This window comes from Crinia signifera, chromosome 8 (assembly GCF_055691185.1).
Source record: "Crinia signifera chromosome 8, ASM5569118v1, whole genome shotgun sequence".
NCBI lineage: Eukaryota > Metazoa > Chordata > Amphibia > Anura > Myobatrachidae > Crinia > Crinia signifera.
The window spans coordinates 57,049,195-57,071,346 of record NC_139224.1 but is presented as its reverse complement, the minus strand read 5'-3'; the positions used below and the strand labels follow the sequence as shown (position 1 = coordinate 57,071,346).

The window sequence follows — 22,152 nt, the reverse complement described above, 5'->3', positions numbered from 1 at the left end:
CCTGAATAAAATATAACCTTAAAAATCACTTCTTCATACTGTATTTTTGTATCAACAATTGAACAGACTAAGGGGACGATTCAGAACATTCGTTTGGGTCCAATTTCCGCCCCATCCCCGATGCGCAAGCCCCGGGAGCGAACGGCTTCTGCTAATTTAACACTCACCGAGTCATTTGCTCCAGGAGGGGCGGAATGGGGGTGGGCAGGGTGTCACCATAAAAACACTAGGCGTTGCCCTGCTAAAACCCTTGATATATTTGATAGAAACTTTCAAATCTATCAAGGGTTTTAACAAGGTACAGGTGGGAGACATTCTTCACAGGAAGAGGAGCAACAGAACACGAGGACATGCACTGAAACTAGAGGGAGGAAGATTCAGGGGAAATGTGAGGAAGAATTTTTTCACAGAAAGGGTAGTAGATAAGTGGAATAGCCTCCCATCAGAGGTGGTAGAGGCAAATAAAGTAGTACAATTTAAACATGCTTGGGATAAGCATATTGATATCCTTACAAAGAAATAAGGATCAAATATGGTTTGCGGTAACATGTTTAAAAAAGGGGCAGACTAGATGGGCCAAGTGGTTCTTATCTGCCGTCAAATTCTATGTTACTAAGCTAACAGAGGCATGGTGATGCCTGATTGGGGTAGGCGGCTGACATCAACGCCCGCCCCGAATTCAGAAGGCAGCGGCTATCTGTAAATTAAGTGTAGACTTTTCAGACCGAAGGCTGGAAAAATCATTTGATGGTGAGCGAACATTGAATGATTTCTCCTTGCAGCCGCATATGAGGGGATGTGTTACCATACACATCCCTTTGCATGTTAGAGGAGGGATTTGCGCGGTGAATCAGGACCTAAATTAAGTTATGTTAACTAAAACATGGCTTTTACGTTATCAAATGTTTCTAGTTACACAGTAAATACACTGTGCGGATATACTATTTCTTTACCAGTCTATGGGGTAAATTTACATAGGAGTGAGTTTGGTACTTCTTTACTTTCACGGCGCCAGCATGGCGCCGCGCGTCAGAGTCCCCTTGCGGGGCTCGCTTCGCTCGCCCACGCTGCGGGCTCGGTGGCTCGCTACGCTCGCCACGCTAATTAAAATCAACTCCATGCCAACATGGATAGTGAAGGTATGAACTATCCATGTTGACATGGCGTTAACTTCCTTTATTTAACTTAATTAGTGGCGAGCGTAACCCGGAAGTACGCGCGGCGCCATGAAAGTAAAGAAGTACCGTGAGTTCTATTGGAGATGGAATGTTGCCCATCGTAACCAATCAGATGTTACTTGTTATTTATTTAGCACCTTCTAGAAGATAATAGATATAATCTGATTGCTTGCAATGGGCAACATCACATTTTAGTACATTTACCCCTATGAGAGCCACATTTCATTTCCTTTGCCACATTCATTCCTACCACTGTAATCTCAGCAAGCCTTGTTTGTTTCGTTCCCAGGAATTGAACAGTACATGCCGATCCATGCAGCAGAGGGTCCTGGATCTTATCCCTCGTGTGACCCACGAGCAGCTAACAGAAGAGCTTCTCATAGTAAATGACAACCTTAACAATGTCTTCCTTCGCCATGAGAGGTAATTATTACACATATTCAGTCACGTATGCTTATTTCACGGGTGGAGTGATTAATAATCACACGTCTGTTTTCCAAAGGTCTGCTACACATTTCAGTCACCACTGAACTATTGCAATAATAAAGCATACAGTTATAATGGGATAAATAGATCTTATTTCTCTATCATTATTTGTAAGATAAAATATGCAATGTATACATGGTTTTAACACTTTACAACTCTGGGCCCGATTTACTACCGCTCGCTAAAACGCTGCCCCGACAAACACCCGCACCCCACACCCCGCCACCAGTGCCACTCACATCCCCTCAGTAACATGCAAATGAAGGGGAGAGAAATCATTCGATGGGTTGCCAACCATTTATGGATTTCTATCCCCTTCGGAAACAAGTCAGTCAGAACTGACTTTTATTTCTGTCGGAGTCTGCCGAGGAGGGGGTGGGTGCTTACGTCATGTGATGTCAGCTGCCTGGCATTTGCATGCCTTCTTTTACAGAAAAGAGTTTAGAGGTAACCCAGCGAAGATCCAAACAGAGAAGAACCTTATTGATGAAGTGGCATCCACTCTTAGCAACTAGAAGTCCCTATAGGGCCACACTGACTTGATTGTGGGTTTCCATATTCACAATAAAGGTTTCTTTATACAACACTTCACATCAGATTAAGGATGGATGAAGGAGTAAAGGTTCCAAAATGGTTACACTGACCTTAACCCCTTCCCGACATTTGACGTATATATACGTCATGGCCGGGAAGTACTTCCCGACACATGACGTATATATACGTCATGACTTCAAACTGTCACCCCGTCTCGAGACGAGGTGGCAGAGGGACAATGTCTGCTGTCCCTGACAGCAGACATCCTCCCTCATTGCCCAGGGGGGGCAGCGATGCCTCCCATCTTGGGCGATCGCTGCTATTGGCTGTTAAAAAGTGAATAGCCAAAAGTAGCGTTGAAATGCATTGAGTGTAAAATTTAGACTCTGCTGCCCCCTAGCGTCCAAAAAAAATAAAGGCGGTTTAAATAATGATTTAAAAATAAAGAATAGATATGGTCTTTGTTAGTTATTAACTATTTTGAGTGATATGATTATTTGTCTCACAAGCAGAAAATGGAACATTTTGCAAATAGCAAAATGTTCCATTTTTTCACGACACTTTGGTATTTTTCCCCAAAAAAAAAAACTGTATCGACCAAATTTCACCACTAATTTAAAGTACAATGTGTCACGGGAAAACAATCTCAAAATCACTGGGATAAGTAAAAGCAAAAAAAAGTTATACCCACTTAAGTGATACATGTCAGATTTAAAAAAAATGGCTCTGTCAGGAAGGCAAAAACTGGCTGCGTCAGGAAGGGGTTAATACTGCTCCCTATATGCACATAAAGGTATTTTATACTCCAGCCTCCTCCTTTTCACAGAACACAGTGTAAACTAATTAATAGAGTACTGCAGGGCTTGACAAATTTCTTCAAAATCTGGGAGCCAGGATTAAAGTGTAGGAGCCAGATAAACTAAAGACGGGGTCAGTGCTCGCTGAAGGCGCTCACCAAGAATGTACACCGTAATGCCTATTACACATGTACAAACACCCATTACATATTATACTACGTGCCATAATGCCACACACCGTAATACCTATTACATTTTATACCATACGCCATAATGCCAATTACATATACCACACGCTGTAATGCCTATTAAACATTATACCAAACACCATAATGCCCATTACACATTATGCTACACACTGTAATACCCATTACATATACCACACGTCATAATGCCTATTACATATAATGCCACATAAGTTACGCTTACCTACATGCTCGTTGCTATGGGTTTCATGCTCTTTGGCAGGCGGTTAAATGCTCGTTGCCAGGCCTAATGCTCATTGTCTTGGGGTTATCCTGGTCTGCCAGGGGTTTATATGTTGTGCCACATAGTTTACCTGGTCTGCCAGGGGTTAATGCACGTTGCCATGGGGTTAACCTGATCTGCCAGGGGTTAATGCGCGTTGTGACGGTGGGTTATCCTGGTCTGCAAGCGGTAATGCTCGTTGTTATGGGGATATCCTGGTCAGTCTGGGGTTAATGCTCGTTGTCATGGGGTTATCCTGTTCAGCCAGAGGTAATGCTTGTTGTCATGGGGTTATCCTGGTCTGCCAGGGGTTAACCTGGTCAGCCTGGAGTTAATGCACATTGTCACGGGGTTATCCTGGTCTGCCAGAAGGTGCTATTTAGGAAATACATTGCAATCTTCAATAGAACGCCCATCCTAGTAAATAAAAGCCAAAGCCTTTTGACAACAAGTCATATTTCCTTTTTATTCCTTTGATCATCTCTGCGATTTGACCTTTATTCCAAGGTAGTGATATGCAATTTATTGTAATGCAAATTGTCACGGTTTAGTTTTTAAATGTCCTTTGTTCTACATTCAGTTCTGAGTTTACCAGTTATTCTTCAATCTGTATAAGATAAGGTAATGCCTGTTGAGATGGAACTATTTCAAATGTTAAATTGTGCTCTTATCGTATCCTGTCGCCATGTCATTTTGGAAAGCGTAGTGACTTCGTGTAGACTGTTTCATTCACACTCCAGTCCACATTCATTAACATCACAATAGATTGCATCGTTTTACCATAATTACACCCTTGCAAAGGCATAAGTTATAAAATCTCATTACTGCAATGTTTCATACAAAGCCACTTACTACTAGTAGCACATATTAAAACTCTCATCATTTTTTACATAAATATGTACGTTTTTAAGTTGTTCTGTTGAGTTAAATGTAATATTTTTGTCACTTTTTTTCATAGAAATAATACAAATAATAAATGACAAATAGATAATTGGAGGAGCGAGATGACAAAATTCAGTAGTCCCAGAGGTTTCAAAAACAATGCAAGGAATTTGACACAGATATGAACTGTATAGTTTTTTTCCATCCCTAATGCCATATACTCTAGCATACAAATGAGATGGAGACGTGTGTAGCAGCTCTAAATGCCAAAAGGAAGGTCCCATGCCACTGTCATTTTCTAATTTCCGTATTCTCTTGATCACATATAGGTTTGTGTTTAAGCAATTTATGCAAATCTGTTAGTTCCTTCACTGTTTGAAAGTCTTAGGAGTAAATTTACTAAAACGTCATAAAAATTAAAAGCGGTAACTTTGCCCATAACGGCTAATCCGATTCTGTCTATCCTTTCTCTATTTCATCCTAGAAAATTATGGAAATAACCTTATTGGTTACTATGGGCAACATCACCTCTTTTCATTTTTATAGGCTTCAGTAATACCCCTTTCAGACATAAAATCCCCGGGTTTTTTCACATGAACGCGCCCAAACCCGGGACTAGCGTATGTCTGAAAGGGTATACCCGGGATTTCACTCCCGGATACTGAGCACCTGCAATTGACCAGGGTTTTTCCTAGTGTTTAACTCCCGGGTATAATACCCGGCTTATGTCTGAATGGGTTTACCCAGGTTTTTCAGTATTAAACATGTGATGTTGCTTTTTTTTTTGCTGCCGGGGCGTGTCCCATTTTATTGATGAAACACTAAAGTGCTTGAAAAGCCCAGCTTATGTGTGAAAGGGGTATACCCGGGTTTTTCCCGGATTTGAGGTGTAGTGTGAAAGGGGGTCTGTTACTAAAATCCCGGGAGTGACCTGGGTTGAAAATCACGGGTAAACCTGGCCAAAATCCAGGGTAGTATGTCTAAAAGGGGTATTAATGTACCCCTTAGTGAGTGCACAATAAGGTTGTTAACATGAGTCAATATACCAGGGTTGCTGACTTTAATATTCTCCTCTCCGGGAGAAGCCCTGTTCGGGGGGCGGGGCTTGAGCGTGACATCACTAAGCCCCGCCCCCATGATGTTAAACAGGGGAATTTGTGGATCTCCGTGGAGGGGATGGGGCTAAAATGACGGGATTTTGCCATTTTAGCTCCGCAAACCAATCACTATGAATTGCATTTTGTACCAACCTGGTAGGTGGTAATGATCTGTCTATTGAAAGCTGTACTATCTTACAGTAAAATATGATATTGCAACCCACCCTCCTGTGCCTCTAGCTGGAGACTTGGAGGCTGCGACGTGTTTCCTGTAGCTCTTCTTTCAGGTATCGTAGAAAAGGGCAGGGAGATTGAGCAGTGGGACCATCAAAAGACACCATCAAGAGATTGCAGCTTGTGATTGGTCCTTCTGCTTACTCCCTAACCCAGGGATGGGGAACCTTTGGCCCTCCAGCTGTTGTTGAACTACACATCCCAGCATGCCCTGCTACAGTTTTGATAGTTGACCCTGCTAAAACTGTTGCAAGGAATGCTGGGATATATAGTTAAACAGCAGCTGGAGGGCCCAAGGTTTCCCATCCCTGCCCTAAGCCATTATATATTAAGTAAACTAATTCAATGAAGCCACTTTGCTTTGGACATGGGGTAGCTCCATTAGACACTTTTATGAGGGTATTTGTATGGGCCCAAAGTTAGAAGGGTATGGGTCATAGGGTCACACTATGAAGATAGACATACATTAAATCATCAATATGGCTTAGGTCGACACAAGCACTAGGTTGACAATGGGAAGGTGGGCAGGCAAAAGGTTGACACAAGTTTTTCAAGTTTTTTTTTTTGTCTTGAATATCAACGTAAATGGACATGGACAATGTGTCGGTTACCGTGTCCCCCACCCTGCTTCGTACAAGGTGCCTCTGTGATCTCGGCTCACTATTCTATTCTCCCTTCACACCCTAGTGTCAACCTTTTGACTGTCGACCTTCCCATTGTCAGCGTAATGCTTATGTCAACCTATTTGATGTTTCGACTTAAGCCTTGTCGACCTTTAGTGGTCGACCTAATGTATGTTGACCTTCATAGTGTGGACCTAGTGACCGTATCCCAGTAGGAATGTTGCACGGTAGATCCTGCTTGCTGCTCATGAAATGGGGTAGGTTTCATGCTGACTTGGGAAGTATATGCAAATGTAAATAATACATGTTGCACTTTTATATGGCCGTGACCACTTATGGCTAAATGGTTCTTTTAAGGAACATTTATGATAGCGGTACTATGTGCCTTGAATTGGAATAGTGTGGGGTGTTTGAGTTGATTCCATCCAAGTAAATATTATTCCATTACTGTAAATATAATTATAATGTAACCAACCAATTGCTAGGGTTCTCTTATAGTATAGAAGTATGTAGGTGGTGCTTCCAAGAGCGGAGTACTATGGGCCTGATTCTGATTTGTAAGGTATTTCACAGCCATACCGCCATGGTGCAAGCCATTCTAAAGGTGACCATACACTGTGCAATTATCTTTCCGATCAGTCAATTATCAGCTGCAGTTATGGTCCAATAATTGCATAGTGTATGGTCATGAGCACCAATTATGGGTTTGTTATGTAATTTGTCCTCGTATATACTCCCCATCACACAGACAGACCAATTATCTCAGAGTGTATGGTAATCTTGAGTAATTGGACTGTCTTTCTGATGGTGACTTTTATCTGACAGTGATTGACCACCTACAAGCTGGCCATACACTGCTGCTACTTCTAGCAGCAGTGCCATTCAATACCCCATGAGCTGCCCAGGACCTTCCTGGACGGCAGGATCGCATGAGATACATCCCGTGTCAAAGGAGTGCGTGTGATGTATCACAGGCAACCTCATTCCCTGCCATCAGGGGTCTGAATCGGAGGTCGGACTTGCAGCAGGTCCGACATACAACTCTGGTCCATTGCGCATGGTGCCATGCATTGGACCCGATGGGATGTCAAACAAATCCGATTTGGGTTGAGTTCAACCCGATTTCTTGGCCCGATCTGTTGGAATCTGGTGAAATCGGCCCAAATCGGACCAGTGTATAGGTGTCTTTAGTGCACAATAACACTGTTAAGAGCATGCACCTTGAAGATTCATGTAAGATATGTTGTACCAAATTGCGTAGTTCTCTGCACCTGGCCGAAGAGATGTGACGTTATACACCATTGCTGCAATCATACCATGTGCCAGATCTTGTGTGACTCCATAGCAGCAAATGTCTTATTTGCTGCATTGTGTGTCTTTTATATGTACAAATAAAACAACGGAAGCGACAAATCTGCTTAAACTATGCTGATCAATTTGATGTGCGACGTGTGTACATCTGTGTGTGAATCTGTATCCTAAGGGCCCCGATTGAAGCGGTCACAGCATTTTCTGTTTTGTTGTGCGCCATCCTGGATGATTGAAGTTCTAGTCCAACTTCTGTAGCACATGGAGGTATTTGTGGAGTGTTTTGTGCTCTGTTTGTGATGCGAGCAAAAACAGAGATTTATAGAATATAGGCCGCTATGCTACGTCTCTTGAAACTGCTCAGTAGCGATGAGAGGCTCCAGCCGTATGAATACTAATGTCTTGGTGTATGAGAACACATCTGGAAATAGCATGTGAAATATTTAGCAATGTAAAAATTAGTTGTTTATTAAAATAATTTTTCTTAGTAGAAAGCTGCTAATTTATTTTGCTTGTGTCCAAGGATAATTACTTCTCTGTTCTGCAATTATACCTGACATAATGTTTATTACTCTAATTAACTTAAAAGGTTTCTCTGTTTAATTATGCAGTGTGCATTTTGTTCCTTGTCATAACTATATATAAAAATTACTTTTTTTTAGGTTTGAAAGGATGTTTGCTGGTCAGACTAATAGAGCTGCGGAGACTCAGGTAATTCAACATTTGCTTTTCCAAAATACTTCATCAATTATTTAAATGTATCCATAAACAAAGAATGGTTTAATTTGTACATTTTCATACTATTTACTGTTGAAGTTTACTTAGAAAGCGACTGCATTTTGTATGGATAACTGCTGTTAGTGGTGACTGATAACTAATGTGACTACTGTAGGTGTTAGGGATGGCTGATAACGGATGTGACTGCACGGATGTTAGGGATGACTGATAACGGATTTGACTGCACGAATGTTAGGGATGACTAATAAGGAATGTGACTGATAACTGATGTTAGTGATGAGTAAGAACAGATGTGACTAATAACTGATGTTACTGGTGACTGATAACGGATGTTAGGGGTGACTGATAATGAATGGGACTGATTACTGATGTTAATGATGAGTAATAACCATTGTGAATGATAACTGATTTTAGTGGTGACTGATAACAGATGTGACTGGTAAATGATGCTGCTTGTGACTGATAACTGATGTTAGTAATGAGTGATAACTGATGTTACTGGTAACTGATGTTAGTGGTGACTGATAACGGAACTTAGGGATAACTGATAATGAATGGGACTGATTATTGATGTTAATGATGAGTTATAAATGATGTGAGTGATAACTGATTTTAGTGGTGACTGATAACAGATGTGACTGATAAGATGTGACTACTAACTGATGTTACTGGTAACTGATGTTAGTGGTGACTGATAACGGATCTTAAGGGCCCCATACATCAGCAATTAATTGTGACAATTTTCAGATATGGAGATGATTGCCACAATTAATTTTAGATGTGTGGGCTCCCCTTTTGGCAATCCCAATCAAAATCACCAATCGATTGCTTAATCAGGTTTTTAAACATGCTTAATAATCTGGTATTATCTGCAGATCTTTTTTAGATGTGTGGGCATTCCCAATTCGTCTTCTTCATCTATTTACATTATGAACAGCTGAAATGACAATCGATTGGGGCAATTTCCAGATATAAAGATGCAATCTTTAGATGGAAAAATCTGCCGATCACTGAAATAAATCTGTAATGTGTGGGCAAAGTCAGATAAATTGTAAAATCCATTTATCTGGCCAAAATATCCCTATATCTGAAAATCCATAAATTGTGATTGCTGATGTATGGGGCCCATTAGGGATAACTGATAATGAATGGGACTGATTATTGATGTTAATGATGAGTTATAAATGATGTGAGTGGTGACTGCATGGATGTTAGGGATGAATAATAATGAATGGGACTAATAACTGATGTTAGGGATAAGTAATAACTGATGTGATTGGTAACTGATAACGGGTGTGACTGGTAACTGATGATCAAGATGCCTAATGACGGTTGTGGCTGATAACTGACTGATGGCTGATGTGAGTGGTGACTAATATGACTGAAAGTCAATTTGGTTGTCTTCCTGGAGTTCTAAGTAACCGTATCAGCTCTGTTGTGATTCTTCTCTCACTTCATATGATTGTCAAATGTTAAAATCCACTCATGGCTTATTATTCCCTAAAGTATTATAGGCATAATGCTTGTGTATTATATTATGACCTACTATATGACCCTTTCAAACAGGAGGGTAAATGAGGTGTCTTTAAGAAAAATGCTAACCTTTTATATACTCATATAATGGGGAAACACATTTTATATTTATAGTTAGGGATTTCCTGAGCAGCGTGAGTTCTGCAGCATTGTATTGCTGGATGAAATGAAACACATAATGATTACATAAAGCAGCACCACCACCTACATGGCTCATTTAAATGAACATTATGTAAACTAGCTGGATTTTCATTGTCTTTTTAATGCATTACTTTTCCCATGATTTGCAGAAATACAGGTTTAGAAAGAAAAAAAAACGCACTAAAAATGAAAATCCATTGTATATAGTGGAAAAAAAAAAACAAATTTAGGGGTAGGTAACTCTGAGGGATCAAAACATCAATTTAGTGGTCTCCATAAAAATAATATATCCTTGCACTTAAGTCTTATGGTGCCCATACACTGCTTCGACGTCCCGCAGCAGTGTTCGGACACCCGATACCCTGCAAGTCGCCGGGACCTTCCGTTGTGATGGATCGCATGCGTCCCTGCTTCCTGCCCGCCTCGCCGCCTTGGACCCTGCATGTCAGGGAGAGGTGATTTGGTCCGATTTACGTGCCGATTGGTCGCAATCGTCCGAAATCGGACCAAATCACCTCAGTGTTTGGACACCTTTTAACAACCAATCACAAAAATTTTGGTGCAATAATTCAAACGTATAAATTGCTATTATAATATATGAAGGCCAGAAAGTTGATAATTTTTAGGTCAGATGACCAGTAAAAGGGATGGCCTTCATATCTCCGGGATGCGGTCGTTAGGTCAGTACAAGAAATGTCGACAGGGACCTTAGGTCGACTGGCAGAAGGTCGACACCGTTTTTTTTGTTCCACCCCCACTGTGGTGCCTTACCATCCACTAGGGCATGGAGGGAGAATAGAATAGTGTGCCCGAGGCATGGTGCCCGAAGCATTTGCGAGCACAGCAAGGGGCTCCTGTACACTTAGACAGTGTCCAGGACTAGAAGGCTAAAAAAATTTAAAAATACGTGTCAACCTTCTGCAATGTCGACCTTTCGCCGGTGGGACCTAAGGACCCTGTTGACCTTCTGGTGTCGACCAAACGATCCATACTCCCGATCTCCTATAAAATGTGTTTCAATTGATTAGGATGCATGTACATAAGATTTTACCATTGATGATTAGTAGGTGAACCATGGCATAGAGTTTTTTTGTTTGTTTTTTTTATCTATACAGCCAATTGGAAAGCTGTCACCGTGCTAGCTCTTATTCTGTACCTTTGATTAGAGTTAAAAATTAAGTGTAATATAGGTCCGTCCACCTTTTCAATAATGGCACAAGACTCAGTTCAATTGAAATATCAAAAATGTTTAATAAACACATAATAAAGTCATATACAAAAATATACACACAAAAAAATCACATGTAATTAATGGTTAAATAATGTAAGTATGGAAGCTTTTTAAATACGCAGCAGCAGCAGAGTTTATGCAAACATATATAATTGGTATAATATGTTATAGTGCACTTAGTTGAAGTATTCCTCTAGTGCACATAAGGTAGAACTTAAGCATTTTATAAAGTTAATTCTGGTGACCTATATTACATGTTAGAGTTAAAAATTAACTAAAGGTATAAGTGCTAGCGCTTTGACAGGTTTTCTTTTACTTACAAGCTGGTTTGTTTGTTGACATATGCGGCTTTCCTTGCATAATTTTTTTTTTAATTATAGCGCCAGAGGTATGGTGTGACTCAGTCACTACCTCCCTTTCTAGCTATATAATCAAGGTTAGAAATATTCTGACACTAGGGGGGGGGGGGGGGGGGGACAGCTCAGGGGGGTTAGTACCCTGGGCCCACTGTGGCTGGCATGTTGTTGTTGTTGTTTTTTTTTTTTTTAACTAAAGGTTTTGTGAATGGGAGTGGGGTAGTGCTGCAGCTTCACCTGTCGACGCGACAATTATTAATGGTGCTGAGCCACACTGACTGCACAAGTGTGCAGTGCATTACTGGGAGTTGATTAAGTCCCATGAGACTTTGCACAAGAGGTCAGAGGCTTGTGCTGAGCTCTGATCTGTGGAGCTCATCACATGCTTCTCAGACCCATGGAGGACAGCAGCAGCAGCCTCATCATGGGAGGGTTTTAATCAGAGGCAGTGCTGTGAGGTCTCCTACAGAGCAAGGTACAGAGGGACAAAAACATGCTTTCCATGTTGTGTACATATATCCCCCCCTCCTGCAGTTACCCATTGACATTTGATCCTTTAAACCAGGAGTGGGGAACCTCAGGCCCGGGGGCTGTGTGCGGACCCCATAGCCGGTCTGAGTGACCCGCCTGGCAGCTTTGCCGGGAGTCAAGTACAGGGGAATTCTCGCGTGAGGTTGGTAGTTCTTGCGAGATTCCTCTTAATCAACAGCAGCCGGAGACTGTCAGTCCTATTCAGCGGCAGCCGCCGGAGCGTGGGGCGGCTGCAGCAGGACAATTTGCAAGATAAATTTTTACATATGGCCCCTAAAGGATTTTTTCCCCATACAAACGGCCACGGCCCTTGGCACAAAAAAGGTTCCCCACCCCTGCTTTAACTTGAGCCCCCTTATGTGCACTTCCCTATTAGAGCTTTCAGATTATCAGCATGCTGTACATTTTAGATCCCACAAGACATCTAATACCAGTAAGTTTGAACGTGCTCTCCCATGTTATTTTTCCCTATTCTTTCTGACCATCTCCAGTTGTAGATCACATATATTATGGGTGCAACTTTCTGATAATCCAGATGCCCTGATTAGCACGCTTACCCATGGGGTTTACATGTACTCTCCCAACAATGTTGGAGTTTACATATACTCTCTTAACACAATGTTCCTAGCTTTGTTTTATAACATGTCCTTACATTGGAACTTGCCTCCTAGTTTATTTGACCTAGTCAGGGACATTATACATATGAATGATCTACATGTAAGACTTTGCTGCTAATATTGCCAGCGACTCTATGGACTGTAAGTCTATACTGCCTTTACTCTGTATACTGACAGTGTAAATATTCTCCCGTGCAGTTTGCGGCCAGTAATGATAAGAGGGAGAGGGCCCCCGTCTAAAGTGACCCGGGCCCCCCGAAGGTTTATTCCGGCCCTGACTGTTGTGGCAGTAAATTTCTGATATACAGTTGTGCTCATAAGTTTACATATCCTAGCAGAATTTGTGCTTTTCTGCCCATTTGTCAGAGAATATGAATGATAACTCACAAACTTTTCTTTCAATCATGGTTAGTGGTTGGGTGAAGCCATTTACTGTCAAACAACTGTGTTTACTCTTTTTCAATCATAATGACAACATAAACTACCCAAATAACCCTGATCAAAAGTTTACATACCCTGGAGATTTGGGCCTGATAACATGTACACAAGTTAACACAAACGGGTTTGAATTTCTACTATAGGTATCCATCCTCATTTGTAATATGTTTGCTTGTAATCAGTGCGTGCTTGTATAAAAGGTCAGTGAGCTTCTGGTCTCCTGAAAGACCCTTGCATCTTTTATCCAGTGCTGCACGGACGTGTCTGATTCTGAGTCATGGGGAAAGCAAAAGAATTGTCAAAAAGGGAAAAGGTAATTGAACTGTATAAGACAGGAAAGGGATATAAAAAGATATCCAAGCAATTGAGAATGCCAGTCAGCAGTGTTCAAACTCTAATTAAGAAGTGGAAAATTAGGGATTCTGTGGAAAATTAGGGATTCCGTGGAAACCAAATCACGTTCCGGTAGACCAACAAAAGTTTCAGCCACAACTGCCAGTAAAACTGTTCCAGATGCAAAGAAAATGCCACAAATAACTTGAAATACAGGACTCTGAAAAAAAGTGGTGTGGTTGTTTCAAAATGCACAATAAGGAGGCATTTGAAGAAAAATGGGCTGCATGGTCAAATCGCCAGAAGAAAGCCATTATTACGCAAATGCCACCAAGCATCCTGGTTACAATACTCCAAACAGCACAGAGACAAGCCTCAAAACTTCTGGAACAAAGTCATTTGGAGTGATGAGACCAAAATTTAACTTTTTGGTTACAACAATAAACGTTACATTTGGAGAGGAGTCAACAAGGCCTATGATGAAAGGTACACCATTCCTACTGTGAAACACGGAGGTGGATCGCTGATGTTTTAGGGATGTGTGAGCTACAAAGGCACTGGAAACTTGGTCAAAATTGATTGCAAGATAAATGCAGCATGTTATCAGAAAATACTTGAGGAAAATTTGCACTCATCATCCCGGAAGCTGCGCGTGATGAGTACATGGACGTTCCAACATGACAATGATCCAAAACACAAGGCCAAGTCGACCTGTCATTGTCTACAGTAGAATAAAGTGAAGGTTCTGGAGTGGCCATCTCAGTCTCCTGACCTCAGTATCATTGAGCCACTCTGGGGAGATCTCAAACGTGCAGTTCATGCGAGACAGCTCAAGAATTTACAGGAACTGGAGGCTTTTTGCCAAGAAAAACGGACAGCTTTACCATCTGAGAAAATGAAGAGGCTCATCCACAACTACCACAAAGGACTTCAAGCTGTATTTGATGTTAAAGGGGACAATACACGGTATTAAGAACTGAGGTATGTAAACTTTTGATCAGGGTCATTTGGGTAGTTTCTGTTTTCATTATGCTTTAAAAAGCATAAACACAGTTGTTTGACAATAAATGGCTTCACCCAACAACTAACCATGAGTGAAAGAAAAGTTTGTGAGTTATCATTGGGCACACTACTATTTACTCCCTCCACGCCTTAGTGGACGGTCAGGTATGAAATACCACCTGTGGGCACATGGACCCTGTCGACCTTTTCACTGTTGACCAATAGTGGTCGACCTTATGACTGTCGACCTAGAGTCAATCGATCATGAGTCCGGATACCGACAGGTGCTTTGGCAGCCATAGGGGACAGCAGCAGTAGGATGCAGAGCAGGGAGAATGCCTCACTGCTGTGCAGCCTCTGCTGAGTGTCTGGCCCCTAGTCTGCGGCGCCCTCTCTAGCTTTTGGCTCCTGAAACTCGCACTTCAGTGGAGCAGCCCTCCCTATGCCCCTGCATACTTGGTGATAAAATGAACAAAGTTTTCTTGAAGGGTTGTTCGAATCAAGAGGGTGTATATGACCTATGCAATGATATATTATTTTTAATGAAATTGATAAATTGATGTTTTATCAGCCTTCATTCAAGCATATATCTCGGGGGAATAGAGTGCCTCCTACCAGAGTCCCTTTTTTCTTCTTCTTTGTTTTCCCATCATTTCTCTGCATATTACTATGACAATTTTTTTTTTAAATGGCTACTGTTGGTTGTGTAAGTAGGAGGACTAGTCACCAGACCTAATCACTGTATTGCGGCTTGTGATTGGTCTTCCAACTGACACACTCTATTTGTCAGCCAGCCCTGTGAGTAGGAGAAGTGCATGCAGCACAATAGCCCCTACAGGCGGTGAAAAAAATAGAGAGTGATAAACCACTAACCAATCAGCTCCTGTCTGTAATTTTTTAAATCCAGCCTGGGACATGACAGGTAGGAGCTGATTGGCTGGTGGTTTATCACTCTGCATTTTATCACTTTTCAAGCTTGGTACATCTGGCACAATATTGGTTCACCTAGTTTAGGCCAAAGGCTGGCTATACGCAGAGACAGAGCCGCAGCAAAACAGGAAGGGGAAATATTTATACTCCCCATACGGTGTAGATGCAAAGTGCAGCAATATTGTACTCAGATGCAATGCTGGTGGAACATGATCATTTGATGAAATTTGCTATTTTATAAAAAGAAATAAACAACAATGATGATGATCTACAAATTAAAAACTAAATACCACCAAGTCTTCGTAAATCTTGAATTTCATGGCCTAGCATACGTGGCACTTTATATGTCCGTTTTAAAATGTTTCCAATACAATGTGTGTTTATACTTCTTACAATCAAGACCATAAAAGAAGCACATAAAGACCAGACAATCACCACTATGTCATAATAAATGTCCTTATAAACGTTACACACCACACAGTAGTAACATTGTTTATGAGGTTTAAAAAATACGTCAGTACAACGAGCTCAACCTATAATATAGTACTCCTTTTACATGTTATGCGACACAGTAAAGTCCCTTGGTTATGTTTCACCTTACAGTAATGCTCCTTATACACATTGGGCCTTATTCTAGTTCACTCTTTCTGACAAAATCCTTCTTAGATGGACAAAACCATGTGCACTGCAGGGGGGCAGATGTAAAATGTGCAGAGAGATTTAGATTTGGGTGAGTTATTTTGTTTCTGTGCAGGGTAAATACTAGCTGCTTTATTTTTACACGGCAATATAGATCTCACTTTAAAGTAAAACCCCACCCAAATCTAATTCACTCTGCACAAGTTACATCTGCCCCACCTGCAGTGCACATGTCTTTGTCCATCTAAGAAGGATTTTGTCAGAAAGAGTGAACTAGAATAAGGCCCCTTAACACACAGTAGAGCGCTTTATGTTACGCCTCACATTAATGCTCCGTATACACGTAACAACACACACTAAAGCCCCTTAGTCATGTTTTACCACAGTAGTACTATTGATATACATTATGCCACATTAGTGCTCCTTATACATGTGACACCACACAGTAGTGCTCCATGTTCATGTTACACAAGTGTAGTACTCCTTATACCTGTTATGACACAATATTAGCACCCCTTACACATTATGCCAACACAATAGACCTGCTCCTTAGTGATACCCACCCTAAAGGGGTGTATGTTTTTGGCTGACAGTTTTGACTATATAGTCAAAATTGTATAGAAAGTTAGCTAAACTAGCACAGTGTTAACCATACTTGCAATACCAATGCGAGGACTCGCAAGGTCGGTATGGATAAATAGTCTGTGCAGGCAAGGCAAATTTTGATTATCTTGCTTGTAAAGTATTTGGCCAAAGGCCATATAGCAAATAGTCAACATTGCAAGTAAAGATAGTCAAGATTGTATGGTTCTGGGGAGTTCGAGAGAAATCGCAAAGTGATTGTCATCCATAGCCAAAATCTCACCATAGGTACACCGCTTTATCCATGCTTCTTCTTCTGGTGCACAAAATGGGCTTAGTGTACACCAGAATCGGAATCTGCTTTATTGGCCAGGTATACTTGCATTTATTGGCCAGGTATACTTGACCGTATACTAGGAATTTTGTTTTTAGGTTTGCTGGTGGGTAACAAGTAAACAGTATACAATATAAACAATACAGGTTGAGGGGACATTAGGCGACTTGGTAAGTATGGAAAAAGGGGGGGGGGAATCCCAAATATTCTATAAAACCGTGGTTTTTGTTAGTCATACAGAAAAATATTCCATGGGGACGCATGTTAAATTATGTACAGCCTAGTCACACTCACTCCCTGTGTCTCATGTAACATGCGCCCGCCCCCCCCCCCCCCCCGAATCTGCCCTTGTATTTTTCTGTGTGGTTGGTATAGCCATCATTTAGTAAAATCTGAACTTGAATGGCTACTGTACAGCGATTTCCCTGTCTCAAAAAGCTTAATTTTTACTTCTATCTCAGTACGCTGCTTCTCATTGCATGAATGATGATCTACCTAAATATCACTGTTGCCATAACATATTTGCCCCCTCAGTGCCCTAGCTGCCTGTTAAAGCAGTTAGCATATAAGACGTAAAAAAACAGACTTAAAAGTTTGCCATTATTGATTCACACAATTCAATTAAACTGAGAGCAGCTTTCCTACAGCGCCTCATTTTTATTTGTAATTTAATAAAAGCACACTTTTTTTTTTAAACAGTAACCCTTTACTTTTTTTGTAGATGATGGCCAGAAATCCACACTGTAGTATTTTTACTATGGTACCAATAAATGTAAAAATAAAAACAATTCTATAAATTCTGGTCACTGCGGCAGCCTAAGCTACGTTGTCAGCGTAGCCCAATGACTGACTAGCGTAATCAGAGTAGTGTCTCCGCAGTAACCCTGCGTATTTAGTGTAGTGTTCCCGTGGCAGCCCTAGTCACCGTACTGTCCCCGCAAGCTGCAGTTCTGTACCCTGTTTCACCAGCAAGCCTACAGAGCGCATCTCACACAGCGCCGGTAAGCACCAGATCCCCTGTTTCGGCGGAGAGGGGATCATGCGGGCGCCGGTGGAAAGGCGCCCCATCTGCCTGAGACGCACAAGCATCTCCATCTGCCTGAGACGCATAAGTGTCTCCATCTGCTTGAGACGCACAAGCATTACGCGTCCTCCTGACCTGTTCATACTCCCACTATCCGCATCGGCGTGGAGTCGATTCTATAAAGTGTGGTGAGCCACCGAGCCCGAAGCTTGGTGAGCGGACTACTTCACATACATTCCGCGTTTCCTCGCAGGGCTCGCTGCGCTCGCCATGCTTCGGGATCGCTGCGCTCGCCATGCTTCGGGCTCGTCGGCTAGCTATGCTTGCCACATTTTGTAAAATTAACTCCACACCGAAGTGGATAGTGGTAGTGTGAACAGGTCGGTAGGACGCGTAACACGTCCCCTCACGGGGATCGCCAGCTTCGGGCTGGCGTGGATAGTTGGGGTGTTTAAAGAAAACATTCACACCTGGCATATCATACATCTGAAACAGTAATGACAACGTGTTAATTGGCAACTGGATTTTAATGAACAATAAAGAAGAAAAAAAACCAATGAACAATGATCAATAATAGCAAATAATAAGTCCAAGAAACTATAAACACAGTCATTCTTCACTTTCTGCATTGCCTTCAAATGCAGCTGATGTTGAAGCAGCTGCATCAGCATTTGTGTCGGATGATTTGTCGGATGTTGGGATCAGAGTTAGTGTATGTAAAATGCACAGGAAAGCGTTCTCTGCTCCAAGTATTTTGCACCAATAAACTCCTGCAGGTAGAGGAGTCAAGGTATTGGCACTCAGTGCCCCTGCGTCTCTTGTTCCTCCACTTGCATGACCCCCAAAGCCTTTTAATGCCTTTTAATGTTTTGGGTATGAACCCCAGTGTCTGGGTTCACAAAATTGTAGCGGTGATTGACGCGCGCATGATGGTAACCCACCTGTTCAAGTTGATGAGTGTTGTGCGTGCGCCAACAGTCAGAGTATATAGTGGTACCCGGTTCAATATTTGTCTGGATGGCGGACATCAGGGTGCTGGCGTCACGGCTGGCCACAGGTGTTCCGAAACATTCACCTGTCTCATGGGATATGCCACCAAACAGCCACTGCTGAGGCTGGACGCATCCAACATGATTTTTTCACTGGACAAATAAACTTTCATCCACCTCAACGTTTCTGCCAGGCCCACCAATCCGGCATTGGGGCTGAGACCTAAAATCCAGGGTACACGCCTCCCGCATAAGGTTGTTGTAAATAATGGCGTTTCTTTTTGGAAATCATGAGGTGGCGCTCACAAAATTAAATGCTTGTTAGCTCCTCCGCCCAAGAAATATGAACCGTAGAAGGGTCATAATTGTCAGGTGACATCTTTGAAACCATTGAGAGGCCCGGAGACTAACCTTCTTGCCACAGCTTCTAATGTGGCAGCGCCACATCCGCTCCTTTATATTAAGCCTGATAGGATGCCTGTTGACACAGGTCTGTGTCTGAGGCAGCAAGTGGTGGCCTTGTAAAAACTGCACCGACTCCTCCTCCGTCTGCGGCAGGTTAAAGATGGTTAATGCTGCGGCAACCATAACTGACACAATGCAAAACAGAAGTTTAGGCCAATATGATCGTGCGCTAATTAAAAGCAGCTTAGGGACCACAGACAATGAAGAACCACTTCACATGCACATACAATACCAATCGATGTCTGATAATCCCAGAGCGCTTTTGATGAATGGTTTTCCTCCTCAATTTTAAGTATATGTACCCAAAAAAGAAGAAAAAGGAAACCAATAGTGTGATATTGTTACACTATGTAAGACACATATAGAACATAAGGGAGGTCAACTCGTACCAAAAGGATTTGTCTACTATATTTGTAGACAATCACGCTTGATTGAGGGGAATCTGGGTTCCACCAATGGATCCTCCTCCTCTCATTTGCCCAAAGGTGCAGATATGTACTCAGAAGGATGAGAGAAAAATAGCATTTGGTGCAGTACGTTTTAATGACACAATGAAATTAGTGGTGACAGAATGCTGACTGAGTACGCTAACTACGTAAGCTCCGACTAGCTCCAGCTAGCCGCGCTGCGATACGCTGATTCTGACAGGGACGCTAACTACTTAAGCTGGCCGCGGGAACACGACGCTGATTCTGACAGGGATGCTACACTGACTACGTAACTGCCGCCGTGAAAGTACACAAGTACCAAATTCTGTATCCTCTGCTGAGTGGCTGGTGTCTAGTCTGCAGTGCCCTCTACAGCTTTTGGCTCCTGGATCTCGCGCTCTAGTTAAGCAGCTCTCCCTATGCCCCTGCATACTAGGCGATAAAATGAACAAAGTTTTCGGGAAGGGTTGTTAGACTCGAGGGTATATGTGACCTATGCAAGGATATATTATATTTAATGAGACTAATAAATTGATGTTTTATTAGCCTGCATTGAACCATATATCTCTGGGAATAGAGTGCCTCCTACCAGAGTCCCTTTTTTGAAAGGACTCCATTTTCAGACCGTAGACAAAGTGGAAGTGGCCGTGACAAGGGCACTCAAGGACATTCCGGTTAATGCCTTCCAGGAGGCGTACCAAGTTTGGCTGACACACTATCAACGGTGTATGGATTTTCAAGGGTCACACTTCAAAGATTATTAACTCAATGTATGTGAAAATTCAATAACTAGTTTATCCCATATTTAGTCTCATTACTTTCCGGACAGACCCTTTATTATTCATATAAAATAATTCATATATAGTGCTGTAAATTAATAAAAATTCTCGGGATTGCTATTGTTTAGATCTGGGCAGCACTGCTGAGTTAATCGCTGAAGTCAGGCTCCCTCTCCTCTGCCGTGCCTCCCCCCCCCCCCCCCCCCCCCCCAGCTTTTCTATTAAAGCCTAACCTGCCCTGTTGCCGGGTGCATGGACACTGGGCTGGGCAGTGGCAGGCGCTGCCAGGCCCAGGTGGACAGCGTGGTGGGTTTTTTTTTTTTAGGTAGCGCTCTCCCTAAAAAACTCGCCCAGCGAGTTTAAAAAAAAAAAAAAAACACAGCTGAAGGGGTTAAGGGTCTGGATTGATCTAAAACTGGTTAGATGTGCAATGTGTCCCCTTGCTTTGAAGTTGTGTATTGAACATCAAGCTGTCTACTTAAATATCATGGTTTATAGGTCACATTAATCCATCAACACTCTGTTTCATACTTCGTGATTTTAATAATTATATTCATAAGCCATTGAAATAACAATCCTAGAATAAATGGTTTAGTACAGCCGGAGAGATATGTAATGCATGTCAGGTTAGATCTTGTAGATTTGTTTTGCTGTTACTAGCAGCTCCATGAAACTAATTAATGTGCGCGGTCGATTGAAGGTTCTGTGTTTAACGGTAGTTTATGGTCCGCACAGTCCGTAACTGTATCCCTAACAAAGCGGTGGTATAGTGTGCTGAGCATTATCCCTGCTGGAACAAGTTCCTGATGGCTGATCCAGCCATGCTACTGCACATTAATATAGTGGTTCCCTGCAGGTTACATGATCTCTCACAAATCTATACATCTTGTTAAAGTAAAGCAATTTCCTTGTCTTGATACTGTCCCTTACGTGCTGAGATTGGTACTCCTTATTCTTTAGTGCTGCTAATCTGCTGTGTATGTAGCAATGTTTTACATACAATCTGTTCATGTGACTTTTGCTAACAATAACCATGTTTTCAGTACCAGTCTTTTCAAGGTTCATTGTATTGTGGGGTACACACCAGGACGACCCGCTCACGATGCACATCGTGAGCGGGTCGTCAGTGGCTCGTCCGACCCGCTCACGATGACGCGGGGGGGCACGACCCGCTCACGATGTGCACCGTGAGCGGGTCCGATCCGATGGCGACCCGCACCCGGCTGTATGGTCGTCATTGAGATCCTACCTGCAGCAGGTAGGATCTCACTAACGACCGACCGACCCGCGGGACCGCGCATCGGATCGGTATCGCTCCACACCAGGTCAGAAAAGGGCCCGATCAGCACACAATCTACATCCAATTGATCGGAATTGGATCTAGATTGTGCTGATCGGGCCCTAGTCGTCCTGGTGTGTACCTAGCATATCGCTCTATTAGGCTTAAAGAACCAA

At 42.3% G+C, this 22,152-nt stretch overlaps 1 protein-coding gene across 1 annotated transcript in view; it reads left to right on the top strand.

Annotated features, from left to right (window-relative positions):
- TOM1 (target of myb1 membrane trafficking protein) overlaps nucleotides 1–22,152 on the top strand; it is a 165,029-nt gene that overhangs the window by 85,771 nt on the left and 57,106 nt on the right. Inside the window, exons 8-9 of the mRNA XM_083156447.1 lie at nucleotides 1,468–1,601; nucleotides 8,270–8,318. Of these exons, the coding sequence (XP_083012573.1) occupies nucleotides 1,468–1,601; nucleotides 8,270–8,318 (183 nt within the window). The remainder of the gene's footprint in view (nucleotides 1–1,467; nucleotides 1,602–8,269; nucleotides 8,319–22,152) is intronic.